The sequence below is a fragment of the Heptranchias perlo genome, chromosome 32, assembly GCF_035084215.1.
Source record: "Heptranchias perlo isolate sHepPer1 chromosome 32, sHepPer1.hap1, whole genome shotgun sequence".
Lineage (NCBI taxonomy): Eukaryota > Metazoa > Chordata > Chondrichthyes > Hexanchiformes > Hexanchidae > Heptranchias > Heptranchias perlo.
In genome coordinates, this window is record NC_090356.1 from 5713060 (window position 1) to 5727273 (window position 14214).

Below are 14214 nucleotides of genomic sequence, written 5' to 3' on the forward strand. Positions count from 1 at the left end.
GTTGTGTTTGAATATTTGCATCTACTGTTTGGACTTTTGACCGTTTGAATTTTTACTCTGTGGCCCAATCTGGCTGGTCTGGTCTGAACCAGTTCAAACGAGAGTTTTAATCCAGCTCTGCTCCCTGATGCCCATCTGCGTAGCCTTAGTGATGTGTTTTGTACTTTCACGGAGAATATTCTTATTTTATCAAAAGACAATCGTTTTGTGTTCCTTTTGTTTTTATAAATCGATTTCTGTACTTGTGTACTTTTTAAAAAAGAAATGTTACTGTATTATCAAGATGCGATCATTTGTTCCAGGATTGTAGAGGCATCATTGTCAGCGACAGAGGGAGTTGCAGGATGCACAGACTAGGCAACAGCTGCTGATTGTTGGAAGATCTCCGGCCATGCCTGCTCGCGCCCCCCCCTCCCCTTCTTAGGTGCTGATGCTCAAGTGGCTAATGTTCCTGTGTGAACCTAGATGGCCATCAAGCTATTTAACCGTGGTGAGCATCACAGCTGAGCGATTCTATTTCTCACCCACCCACCTCTCTTCCAGTCCCGTTCCAGCAGGGATCACTAGGTAGCGATCAGGAGTGGTGACCCTGTGTGATTTTATTTTATTTTTTTTCCTTTGGCTTTCTCTAGTCCAGGGGTGTTGAACCCAGTTATAGCACCTCAATTGCCTTCTCCCAACTGAGATCTGCTAACAGGTTGAACATGGGACCTTTCTGTTGGTGTAGCTGAGTTCTGTACTGTGCACTGACTTGTGGTTGCAGGAGTGTGAGGGTCTTACAATCTGGCCCATACAGGTGCTGTGCTGAACAGCTCCAGGGGCAATGGAGCTTGAGGTGCACTGGGTACTATAGCCCACGAATGGTTTGATATGGTGCCCACCCAGTGCCATGTTGTGTATTCTTAAGATGCCGATGCTATTGTGCAGGGTGAAATCCAACTATTACAATATTTGTAAATCTTAGATGAATGAGTTACAATATGAATTTACACGCTCAAAGTTACATTTGTGACTAATGAATATATCAGTGGTGTCCCACAATTACTGGTTTATTTTGGGTCCTGATATCCTTTGTCTAGTGGATTATTTTAATCATGGAAAACTCTGTGACCACCGCACAGGTCAATAAATTAAACTGATCAATCAATCAATTAAAACATTTTCTTTTCGGGACAATTGATACCCAGCCACACAGTGAAACAAAATTCTGGAAAGACTAACACTTCGACAGTGGTAGTTTGCTTCTCTCTCTATCTCTATCTCTCTCTCTCTTTCCCCCCCCCCCCCCCCCTCCCCTCTATAGAACTGTCCTCTGGAACTTTGCACGTGTGAACCTACAGAGTGAATGTTAGCAGGTTATTCATACAGGAAGGGGCAGCAGACAGACTATGAGCTCACCTGATGTCCACATATGATGAACATATACTGTCAACAGATCTCACCGGCTGCCTGTTGAGAGTGGAAACTATGGTTGTTTTTTTGTTTGGTTCCTTCCAGTCTCTACTGCCACCTAGCTTGAAGATGCTGAAAGCAGTTCCAGCAATCTCACTGTCATTCCAGCTAACTGCACACGCCTGGGATCCAACTTTGAGCTCTCTTGGTCTGTGAGTCCTCCCATCCACTGTGGTAGTGCATTTACCCACTAAGCCATTGGGCACTATTTTGTGTTGTTTAACTTTTTGGCAAAGCTTTTTTAATGACTACAGAAATCCAGCTGGGTGGGAGATCTGTGCTGGGAAATGAAACAATTTTCTACTTTTACCATCCACTATCAGCATCAAACATTCACACAGTCCAGCGTGGACTGTGTGTTAACTGTAACTTCAGCCCTACCACACCAATGCAACATTTCCAATTCCCACACCAGGCACAATCACTACCTCTTTCTGCAATTTTCTCTCAGAGATCTGGTTTACAAGCTAAAACTCATGTCACTCTGGGCCTATTTTAATTGGACCAATAGGGTTGGTACTGAATTGCCCCCAGTGTCACATGATAACAGTCAGCACCACAATGCCCTTTTTGGAGGGCACCATTAATACAATCTGACATTTGGTCCAATCAAACTGAAAGATGCTTAAAATAAAACAACAAATTTCAATAAACTCAGAGGAATCTTAACTAAATCATGACGTTATGACCAGTGTCTATTAAACACTCTATTCTCTGCGGTGCCCACCAGTCGCTGAAGCATTTCACTCTGGGACCTTTACAGCCAATGGAGAGTGAAGACTTTTAACCCAGCAGTCTGGAATGGATTTGACCCTAGGTCTGAGATGTAAGGGGAGTTTTCAGCTTTTTCTTATTAAAGCTGAAAATACTTTTTTTTTAAGAGCACTCGACCTGATTGGTGTCCTAATGATCTGGTGGTCTCGCCCACTCCCTCACCTGATAGGTTTACCATAGATATGGTTCCCTCTCGCTCCTTCCACAGCACTTGTGGGCTTATGAGATATAATGATGCTCTGGACATGGGCAATGATTGAAGGGATGTGAATACATGTTATGACTAGGCTCCCAATCAAGTGATGTCAGGATGGTAATTGTACTTCAGAAAGCAACAGTGATATTTTGTGAAAAGATATAAAAAGTACATTGAAACCAGGTTGGACCAGGGTTCAACCCCCAGTTTGTGCTGAGTTAGCTGTAAGGGTGTACCAATGAGCCCCTGCAGCCCTGGGATGGAGAGGGGAAAATCAGCCAAGGTCCTTCCTGCTGGTAGCTATCCAGTGACCCCCCCCCCCCCCCCTTGAAAAGTGTTCAGGTGCAGACTTCAGGTGAGGAAAGGATGTGGCCTGGCTATGATCTCCCCTGCTCCCTATGTGCTTGAATAGCCTGCTGATGTTCACTGTCTAAGATTATATGTGAAGAATGTCTACTTGGCCAGGTACTGCTGGTGGAGCAATGTTTATGGAATGTACTAAGCAAGCAAGAAGAGGAAAATTGGGACAAAGAATTAGAGGATTGTAATTCCCAGATGGGTATAACGCACCTGTATTTTTTAAAGGGAAAAACAAGCTCAACATCTGGTATATATTACAGTTTTATCCTAATCAATTGGTGCTATTTTACTGCTGTAAAAGATTGAGCTGTACTACTTGTAATTTTTTTAAAAAGATCTCTTTCAACCGTGACTTTTTTTACTATAAAATAAAATATCTTTGAAAGAGCAGTATTTTAATTCATTAATAATGTTACATGTTGAACAGTAACATCTATGTGCTTTGGAGGGTGCCCTATTTGATTCTTGCTGCCCACTGATCCTTGAAGTGTAGTGCTTGCTGTCTTTTTTAATATTTATATATATATATATATATTAATCAATATTTTCCAATTGTCTTCAAATGTGGTTTAACAGTCTGATGTACATCATTTTATTCAGATCCACTGTCTCTTCAATTTTTTTTGTTTTAATTTTTACAGTGTTAGTCTTACAAATAAAACTATTTGGGGTGAAAAAAAATCTCAACTGTCAGTTTTGATTCTACAGATTATCTCACTGACTAAAGGGATGGAAGTCATCTCCATCTACTAACTGAGGATTCTAAAAGGAGTTCTGGCCAGTTTCAATTGAGTTCCAAGTGGGCGTAGGCCCACAGCGCAGAAAGTGACCCCTAATTCTATACTTATCTCACTCACAGAGGCCACAAGATGGTCAGTACTAGAAGTGGAATCTGTCACTGTGCAGTAGGCAGATTGGGGCTGAAACATTTAATTGGGGCAGAATTGAGGGAGCTTTATTTTGCATCTAACCTTGCCATATCTGACATAGGGGTGCATGATACTGACAGAGTGCCTGAAATAGAAAATGTTCAGTTAGCCAGCACTAATATCCCTCACTTTGATGGGCATGCAGGGAGGGGAGGGAAAGAAGAATCCACAGTGGCTCAGTGGGTGAGTGCACCATGTGGTGTGATATTGAGCCACACAGCCTGGGGGAGGTTTACCAACTCTGATTTATCTGTGCTGTGTTAGCTGATGGTACAAGCAGGGAGGAATACTGAGCCAAGGTTCCTGCTCCTGATATCTGTCCGGTGACCCCTGTTGTAAACTCTGTGGACACGATAGAGGTTGGACAGAACACCTAACAATATCACCTATTTAAGCCTAAACATAAAGGACAGCAGCTTGGGCGAGGTAGGGAAGGGCAGCAAACACTAGTGGAACTACACCCCTACGTAAGTCACCACCAGCAGGATGGCAAATGAGAAAATTAGGGTGGGATAAATTTCCTGCCTTAATAAACGGTAAAGGAATAGTTATAAAAGTTGCTGTTGCTCAGGAATTTGTATTTAACTGAAATATGGTTTAAAGTCCCCACAAAGCTTTCCACACATCACACGATCAAGGCCCCTGACCTGGAATGACCTTGGTCCTACATAATTCTACCCAATATACAGAATTGTGCAAGACTTGTGTATCCGTAGGTTCCATGTCATCTGTAATGTGCCATGATTTGTGATTTTATGGTCAAATCTGCAGAACATTGACTTAAAAATTCAGGAAAATTACAGAATCCCATGGAATGAAAATGGAATTTGACTTATTCAAATAATTGCCTAGGAGAGCATTTAAACTTGTGCAATTGAATAGAAATTCTGAAAAAAGAAACGATACAGACACCGACACCGACACAGAGATTTAGGATCGGTGTGCTTTATTGTGTTAAAAAACCTCTTGAAACATAATTTCAAAGGATACATTACAAATAATAAAAAAAACTACACAGTTACTTGTTTGGAGTATAAGGTAACAATTAATACTGGCTTAAAAAGCATTAGTTAACATTGAAACAATATTTTTTTTCCATTTTTTAAATCTTAAATCTTTAAAGCAATAAAGTGCTTTAAATTGCTACTATTCAGAGGCATAGGGTCACACAAGTGCCCATAGTGTAATTTTACAGTGTGTGTACCAGTTTACAACTGAGAAAGAGCTCCTAGAATAGTGAGTTCACAATATAAATATTAGATTATTTCTGGGTTCTGAGTGCTGTGGGTTTTCTGTGTTTTAAAAACTCTGGAAATAAATGAGCATTTTTCCCCCCCTGATATCCTCCCCTCAATTCTTTGCTGGGCCACAGCTCCATGGTGCCAATGTGTGCCTGGAACCTCACCCATTCTTCCTGTGTGAGTTCAGACAGTGAGCGAGCGGCAGGCTAATTCCAAAATACCAAACGTGTGACACCTGTTTAGAAAGAGAATATAAAGATGGGGAACTCTGAGTGAATCACAGTGCTGCAGCCTAATCAGGTTCTGGCCAATAGGTTGCACTGTGGAGAGGTTCTACAGTCTCACAACTCATCTCTTTTTAAAAAAAAAACATGTTCATCAACTGACTATAGGCAATGTCACAGGCAAATTACTACTATTTATAGTATTTAATTATTTGTTGGCTAATTTGTGCTGTTTCAGATCCCCCATAATGGTTAACTAAATTCATAATATTCTCTCTCAGTTCATTTATAAAAGGCTACTGATACTTGTGTGGCCAACATAAAGGTTGCTATAAACTTGGATATAGCCTCAGGGTTCATCCTCAGTCTGTACTGAGTTGGATGATCTCAGACAGGATGATAGTTGGAGCACTACAACTGGCCTTTGCAATCTGGGCTACGGAGGGGAAAATCAGCCAGGATTGCCCTATCAGACACCCCTGCTGGAAACTGCATGTATGTGGATGTCGGCTGAGGACAGCATTGGGCTGGGCTGTGATGCACCCTGCAGTTGAATAACCTGTTGACACTCACCATCTGATCTCACAAATAAAGAGTCGTCCCTGGGACTAGAGGGTGAGCAGTACCTGTGGAACATGGACCTCAAGAGTCAGCACCTTCAGGAGAGGAGGGGAGAAAAATTGGTGAGAAAACAACTGATTTAAAAAAGACAATTTACATTTGCTTTCTCCTTGTTAATGCTATTCCTCTCTCACCAGGTTTCCTCGTGCTATATTAACCATTTCCCAACTTAGAAATGGAGGTGTCAGCCATTGCTACCCACAGCCAGATGTGCAAAAGGGGGCCGATTGATGTGTGTTTCATTCTCCCTCCCTCCCTTCGAGAGAGCACCAGGTCTCCTATGCACGGTACAGGTGAGCTCAGGGGTTGAAGAACTGCAGGTGGGATGTCCATTGTGTTTGTGTTTTAGCACCATTCAGTATGATTAATCTTGTGTTCCTCCCCTGCAACACCTGATCTCTTCTGTCAGCGGGAGAGGCAGGGGATGGAACTGCAACTGTAAAATTCCCTCCACTGATAGCACCAATAATAACCTGTGTTCAGTCACTATGTGCCACAGTGCTCAGCTGTGATAAACTTCAACAAATGTGGTTTGGACTGCGATAAAATTCTGATGCCATCTTCTTGGAGAGATTTTTTTTTTGGGGGGGGGGGGTGGAATTTAATTCCTGAATCTCTGCTGTGCCAGCTGCTGCTTTGAGCTGTAGCAGACGCTGGCTTCTCAGATTTTACTTGTTTTAACAGAATATGAAAACGCCTGAAGGATTAACTTGCTCGGGCTGCTCTTTATAGTGCACTGGCTAATACATTGCAGTAAACAGGTCACTACCTGCATTAAAATAGTACGGGCAGAAATTTAACTGCATGGGGTGTGTTTTTTACAATTTTCTTTGACCATTTTTATTAGTTATAAAAATATTGGAGATGGGGGGGGGGGGTAATGCTGTTTGACCAGGTGGGGCGGTTGGAGGTCATGTGATGAAACCTCCAGGAATACGTCCAACCAAAGTTGGCAACCCCACTGTTGGGGTGGATAAGTGCTGTGTTGTTATGTGAACCTATTCCTGAAGTCCTGTGCTCGGAGAGGCACAGGCTTTACTAGGGCCAATGATCCTGTTTCTTGCTTTCACTTCTCAGCTTTTGTAGATGCCCAGAAGTATAACCAAGTCCTGTGCCAGTACCTCGATTACAATATTTGAAAAAAAAAGAGATTATACTCTGATCCGCACATCAAGTTAAATGCATTTTAAACTGACCCAACTCAGGGACGTGTGAGCAGCTGCCAGCCCTTTCAGAAACACACCTGCCAGCCCGCCTGGTGGGGGCTGCCCTGCCCAGGTTTCATGGATGTCTGGAAATATCTAAAATGTAAAACCAGACACCAAAAGTCTGATATTTTTTTTAAAAACATAAGCCAATTCCCCCCTCCCTAATTTACACCCGTGTCTCGAGATGTGGAAGTATCGATAAGCCAGTTACGGTTTTGATTGAACTTTACTCAGCAGCAAACAGCGGAACCTGAGCCGAGATGACACCCCTAACCCCGCCTGTCCCCCCCAATCCCACCTGTCCCCCCTCTCTGGGATTGGACCCGGCTGCCCCATTCTGAAAACGGAAAGTGCTGGAAATACACAGGTTCCTGGTCAACACCTGGAAGAAATTGAGAAGAAGCAGATCAATGTTCACCATTCTTCCCCCTTTCAGACGCTGACTGACCGTCACGCTGTGTATTTTCAGCACCTTCCGTTTATATTTCGGGCGCCCGGAGTTTGCCGTTTTTTTTTCCATCTTCTCTCCGAGGAAGAATTAAAGACGCTTCCAGGAGCTCAATCTTCTCTACACCAGGACGAAAGCAATAACCGCTGGTTGTAGCTGCAGTGCTGCAGCCTAATGCTATAAAGCTCGACTCTGCACCTGCCACAGACGGTTAGAGGACTTTTTCTCATTAGATAATACAACAAAGGGGTAGAATCGCCTTGCCCTGCAAGGTGTGTACACCACAAAATACATCAGAAAAGAAAATTTATATATATATATACAGTTTTTTTAAAAAAACACATGGAACTTCTAGCTTTCAGTGGAACCCTTTGCAAAGTTCCGCTCGAGAGCTGGTAGTTTAAAAATTTCAGTTTTAAAAAAATCTAGCATGCATCAAAATACCTGAAATGAACGGACCAGGAAATTGGGGCTGGGTAAGTGGGCAGGGAAAGGGGCGGTGCTCAGTTATCGGTCAAACACCACATTGAGTCTTTCTGTATGTTTGCTCTACACTGACGATCCTGAGACAAAGCCGCCTTCCATTGGGTCTACACTACTATCCAAATGCATCTTTATCTTATTACAAGTCACAGCCTGCACTTGGCTGTGTAAAACTACAAGTCCCAGCATCCTCTTGATTGCTATAGGCAGTAAATTCCCTCCCTCCCTCCATCCTTAAACACGTCCAGGTGCTGAGTCTGTCCACTAGAGAGCTGGAGTTGGTGCTGCCTCTCGCCATGCTGAAGTTTCAGTGGGCACCAGCCTTCTGAGATCCTGATGTTTACAGACCTTTCAACCAAAGGAAAATTTTATGAGGGCAAAGACTTAGCCAGGCAGGGGATAGCTAATTATCCTGGGGATTCGGGGAGGCTGCTTTGGGGTATCACAAAGACATAGTTTGTCATTTATTCCGATGGATACCAAATATGTCAGTGAAGGAAGCAAAGGTAAGTGTGCGAGCGCAGGGGATTGCTCAGAAATTAGGGTAAACTGGAATGTTGGTGTTTGTGTTTCTTGGGTACATGATGATGAAGTCTCCTGTCAAATTGACAAATTATGTTATACTGGGCAGCCCTTATTGCTGACATATTAAGGACAGTCCCTGCTTCTCCACAGCCAAGCAACAACCACCACTCACGTTTATACAGGGCACTTAATATAATGGAACATCCCAAGGCGCTTCACTGTGGGGTGGGGGAGGGAGACTAAACACTGAGCACGGCTTCAGAGAAGAGTTAGGGAGGTGACTGAAGGGCTGTCCAAAGAAATAGGTTTTGGGGCAGGACGTGTTGGTTTAGGATGAGATTCCAAAGTCCAGAGCCATGATGGTTAAAGGATGGGGATTTTGAAATGGTGCTTAGGGGGACAGGGCAGGGCTGAGGGCAGGGGAAATAGATGAACAGGAATTAATATGGGACAGGATGCAGGTGGTGGAGGTGTTGACTTTGAGTAGGCTGGAGCCTGGTAGGTTGGTGAAGGGGATTAGAGGAGCTGAAGATGGAGGTAAGAAAGGCACGGATGAGAGTTTCAGCAGCACGAGGGAGTGACGAAGGCAGGCAATATCATGGAGGGGGAAGTAGGCCATGTTGGAGGGTGGACTGGATGTAGGGTTTGAAGGTTGGTTCAGGGTTCAGCTGAACACTATGGAGGAGAAACTCTTCGTGGATGGTACTGCAAAAGGGGCAATGGTGAATCAGCTGCCCGATTCTCTTTTCCATTGACTTTTTGCTGTAGGTTGGATCAACAGTTAACTTGGTGAATTCTGCTCCAAACCCTAACAGCTAGGGAGAGGGTACTGTTATCCCATCAATCTGGCTCAATTCAAACTCATGTCAAAGAGATGAGAGGAGAAGAGGAAAGGCAGATTAACCTTTTGGGTGTTGACCCTTTGCAGGAACTGGAAGATGAGTGAGCCCCTTAATGGAACTAGATTGTATTGAGATTAACACTATATATAATACATTTTGTTATTGTAGATGAAATGATGTAGAAATGCAGAACCAATTAGAAACAATGGGTGTATTTTTTGGCAAAAGTAAACACAACAAATACTTATGAGAAATATTGAACTCTTTGGAATGTGTTTAAAGGGGCTGCTTATATTCCAGTTTCTAGTTCTACACCTGAAACATTAACCTATCTTCTCTCTTAATAGATGCTGATGGACCTGCTGTATATTTCCAGCATTTTCTGTTTTATTTCAGATTTTCAGTTTTTTTCACTCCTGGAGCTGATAGGATACTGCCCTGACTCACTGAGCCATCTCACTCACCCCTCCCCTCCTCATCCTTCCCGGGACACACAAGACACTCAGTTTTAATAGTACACTCACAATATAGCTTTTTCCCCACTCCTTTCCTCTCTTCCCCCCCCCCCCCCCCCCGATACCTCTAAGACGATTGTTCACGTGCATAAAGTCTGCAACTGCTTGAGGAAGGGAAGATCTGCACTGTGGCTAAAGCGCTTTCTGTTCAAGTGTCCGCAATATTTCAATATTCGTTTTGTTCACATAAACATTTTCTTTTAACATCAAGAAAAAAAAATTGTCTGTCAACTGTGGAAATCTACAAATATATAAATACACGAGGATTACTGAATACAGCAAAGACCACCACCCTCCTGCAGTCTGTAGAGTGAACTGACAGGCCCATTGAACGTTTAGAAATATTTTTGGCAGTCCAGCAAAGAGTGAGTGAGAGACATACACAGCAAGAGATGGACAGAACATAAGAATGGGCAGGAGGAATGTGATAGATGCTGTGCTTTGATTGAAGAAGAAGGACCACAGACCCGAATTCATGGTTTGATGGGGTGCAGCGAGTGTATGGGGGGGGGGGGGGGGAGAGGGCTCTTCTGGAGATCTGGTAGAAGGGAATCCACCCTCCCGCTTGGACGTGGTGGTGCAGAGGCAAAGGGCAATGACAGAGGAAAAACATGTAGCATTGAGATTAGCTACAAGAAGAACGAGTGATGAGGTGACGCCTGTCCCACATTCGATTGCTGACCAAACCCCTTTGTTTTGCAAAGAAAGTATTCAATGTGCCTGGGTACGAACCCACCAGGGACAATGTTTGTAGCACTACTGCAGGTTCTGGTCAGTTAGAGCACACGCTCTAATCTCTCTCAGCTTATTTTACAACAGTCAGTGCTTTTAGCAACATGAAAAGCTGTGGGGTTTCTTTTTTCTCCCCCCGTTTTTTCCCTTTTCTGTCTTTAATTTAGCTCACTCTCGGTAAACTCCTCTTTGATTGGCTGTTTCCGGGTCTTGCAGTCGGGTACATCGAAACCGAAGTCTCCCCAGTCGTCCCCCCGGTTGGGAATGGTGATGGTGTGACGCACTCGGAAGTGGACGGCCTCCATCACCCGCTGACGCTGCAGGTCCCCGCTGATTGTGGCGTTGTTGTTGCTGGACCTGATCAGCTGCTGCGAGCTATAGTCGTGCCCCTGTTTGAACTCCTGAAGCCCCCTCCAAATCAGGAGGCGATACTGTTCTGGAATCTTTAATGCGCCAAGATCCTAATGAGGAAGAGAAGGATGACGTTAAATAAACTGAGTAACAGAGGGTACCAGAATTATTTTTAAAATTCATTCTCATGATGTGGGTGTTGCTGGCAAGGCCGGCATTTATCGCCTATCCCTAGTTGCCCTGAGAAGCTGGACGTGAACCTTCATATAACTGAGCTGTAGGTTGCTCAGCCACTTCAGAGAGCAGTTAGGAGTCAACCACATTGGTGTGGGACTGGAGTCACATATAGACCAGACCGGGGAAGGACAGTCGGTTTCCTTCCCTAAAGGACATTAGTCGGGTTTTTATGACAATCCGACAGCTTCATGGTCATTTTTACTGATACATATTTCCAGATATTTTAAACTGAATTCAAATTTTCAAACTACCAAATTCTCTGGATTATTATCACCGGATAGCTGATATCCAGTGACTCCTGCTGAAAAGTGCGTGAGAGTGGACATTGGGCAAGGACAGGATCGGGTTTAGTGATACCCCCATGGTTGGATAATCTGCGACACTCACTGTCTAGGTTCACACATGAAGAATGGCCACTTGGGCAACCTACATCGCTAGGGGCAGACTGGCTACCCAAACGGGCTTCTTCCAGATTCTCACGGAAATCTCTTGAATTCTTATATGGCCCGTCTGCCTCTGGACAACACTGTCAGAGAGGAGGTGAGAAATTGGGGCCAAAAAAAAAGCGAGACTCTATTAGGAGAAAAAAAAATTGGAGCATTTACAGGACAAAGGACCAGAAATTAGTCTGTTGTCACTTGAGCTTCCTGATGGTTTTGTTGGTAAACGCGGTGCATAACTGAGCTGTACAAACCAGAAAACCCTGGGTATGATTCCCAGTCCGTGCTGAGTTAGTTGGTCGCAACAGGGTAACAGTTGTGGTGCTGGAATTGCTCTGAGTGCCCCAGGGCCAGGGAGGGGGAAAAAACCAGCTAGGGTTCCTGCTCCTGATCTCTATTCAGTGTTCCCCTGCTGGAACGCGTGCGTGTCGACATCAGGCAAGGACTGGATCAGTTTAGGCTGACGTGAAAAATGGCCATTTGGGCAGACAGTGGCCATAGAACCCAGCTAAAGTCAGCACCTTCATCGAAGGAGGGAGGGGGAAAAGTATACTTACTTGACAAGAAAAACATTGGATTAACAGGATGAAGGAATGGGGACAAGCTTAGCATCACTTTATGTGTGAAAATTCAGTATTTATTTATCTTTAATAAAAGGATTCAATGCTGTAGTTTGTTGGGTGCATCAACACCTTGTGCCTTAGCATGTTTGGGTCTACTGCGTGCTGCACTTGACAGGTTCCTGATTTTAGCTGGCTTTCCAGGAGGCTGTTCCAAGGAGAGGCAAGTAGCCTGGTGAAGGCTCTCCCCTCCCTCCTGATGGGAATCCTCCACAACATCCTTCAAGAACTCTGAGGTGTGGGGAATTCTGGGTGCAAACTGGCATCTCGCCAACGCCAAGCGTCATAAACTGTATTACGTTTTAGAAAGAAAGAAAGAGGCCCAGCTGTCGTTATCTCCATTCATAAAGCAATTAAGTATTTGTAAACAGTACCTCCATGGAAAGGGTCTGCAAATGGTACATAGTCTGAAGCCCTTGTGAGGTGAAATATTCCAGACAGTTAGGGCAGCCTAGACCTGTTAAAAAACTATGAAAGAAAATTCAATGAATACAACAGTCATAAGAAAGAAAACTGGCCTCACAGAAGAAGGTTGACCAGAAAACATTGCAGGTTTATTGAGCTGAATGGTGACAAATGGATGGGGCATCTTGGGCGACGTCGTCTACCCAACTAATATTTTTCTCACTAATCTTCTAACCTCCCCTCCTCTTCCCAAAGGACTTGACTCGGACATTTCCGCAACTGCCAGTCATCTTCCGGTGCCTCTTCCGAAGTGATCTTTATTCACCTTTCAATCTTAACAGTTAACGTTGGCAGGCTTGACCATGAGAGGCATCACAGTCAACCCCGATCCTGAGCAGGAGGGAGAGCTCTGGTAAATTTTCCCCTTTCCTTAACCAGGCGCACTGAGGCCAACTCTACAGCCACGCTGGCTGGGATCAGCTAACTCAGCATAGATCAAAGATCGAACCATGAGGTCTTACTGGCTCAGCTACTCTTTGGATTATCTTGCTGAGCCATTGGGGGAGGTACATCTGTTTTTCTAAGACAAAAAAATGAATCGAAAGCTACAGTTACATCAGTGAGTGAGCCCAGGTGATCTGGGATTACACGATGTTCATTAACTGATATCCATTTTAGAAAAGAATCACCCACAGCTAATCGACTGAGAAGGAGGGCTATGTGGTGTAAAAGAGGAGACAGCTCACCTGACAAGAGCGGGGTCTGCATTGTAGGGTGGGGGAGGGGTGCAGTGTGAAGTAGGCCCCATGCCTGCTGACTGTGAGGAATTTCCTCCATTCATGTTACCATTGGGTGGTATATGATGATGGTGATGATGATGGTGGTTGTTCATTATAGTTGGGCCTATAAGAGAAAACACAGTTTAAATGATTTGAGGGCAATTTCCCGCTATTTTAATCCCCATTTCCTCTAGTTTCTGGTCTTTTTATTGATGGTTTATGGAATATTTGCCATAGTTGCTTCAACTTGTTGGTGTGAAAGGTACTTTGTTCCTGTAACAATCTGCCACCCATTCTGAATGTTGTTGTAGAAAATATTATTAATATTTAACAAAAATGCCCAAATATAGTTGAGTAAATTTCAGGGGTGATCCTGTGACCCAGAGCTCAGAGGGAGGAGCTGTGCTTGCAGGGAGTGCATCCTGGGGAATCCTGGGCATGCTCCTACTATTTCCTGAGATGTGCACCCTTTGAATGCTGCTCCCCACTGGGACCACCAGATTGTCGAATCACCCCTCTTGTGTATGAGGGAGATCGGAGATCCCACGGTGTTAGGTCCTTATTGTAACGCAACAGGTTCAGTTTTGAAAGGTGCTCCTCAATCAATGTTTCTCTCTCTCTCTGTTGCAACCTTTTCTATATTTTATTGATAAAACTACAACCATTGCTCCTCCTAACTTTCCTCTTTTGCTTCTCTTAAGCTCCAAATGCCCCATGTGGTACTCCCTTCCTCCTCCCTGTTTCTGCAGTGGGGTTGGAAGCTTAGATCGGGGTTGAATAGGATGCTGAGGTTGCAAACAGTCTGGCTCAGCCTGAGACAGTGGCTAGGGAA

General features: G+C 44.1%; 1 protein-coding gene across 3 annotated transcripts in view; it reads right to left on the reverse strand.

Annotated features, from left to right (window-relative positions):
* Positions 1-9869: 9869 nt before the first annotated feature.
* tp73 (tumor protein p73) overlaps positions 9870-14214 on the reverse strand; it is a 158923-nt gene continuing 154578 nt past the window's right edge. For all 3 annotated transcript variants that reach the window (XM_067970246.1, XM_067970248.1, XM_067970247.1), the window contains 3 exons: positions 13350-13506; positions 12573-12666; positions 9870-11011 (listed from right to left, as the gene is read on the reverse strand). In XM_067970246.1, coding sequence (XP_067826347.1) covers positions 10709-11011; positions 12573-12666; positions 13350-13506 — 554 coding nt within the window. In that variant the 3' untranslated portion in view covers positions 9870-10708. The remainder of the gene's footprint in view (positions 11012-12572; positions 12667-13349; positions 13507-14214) is intronic.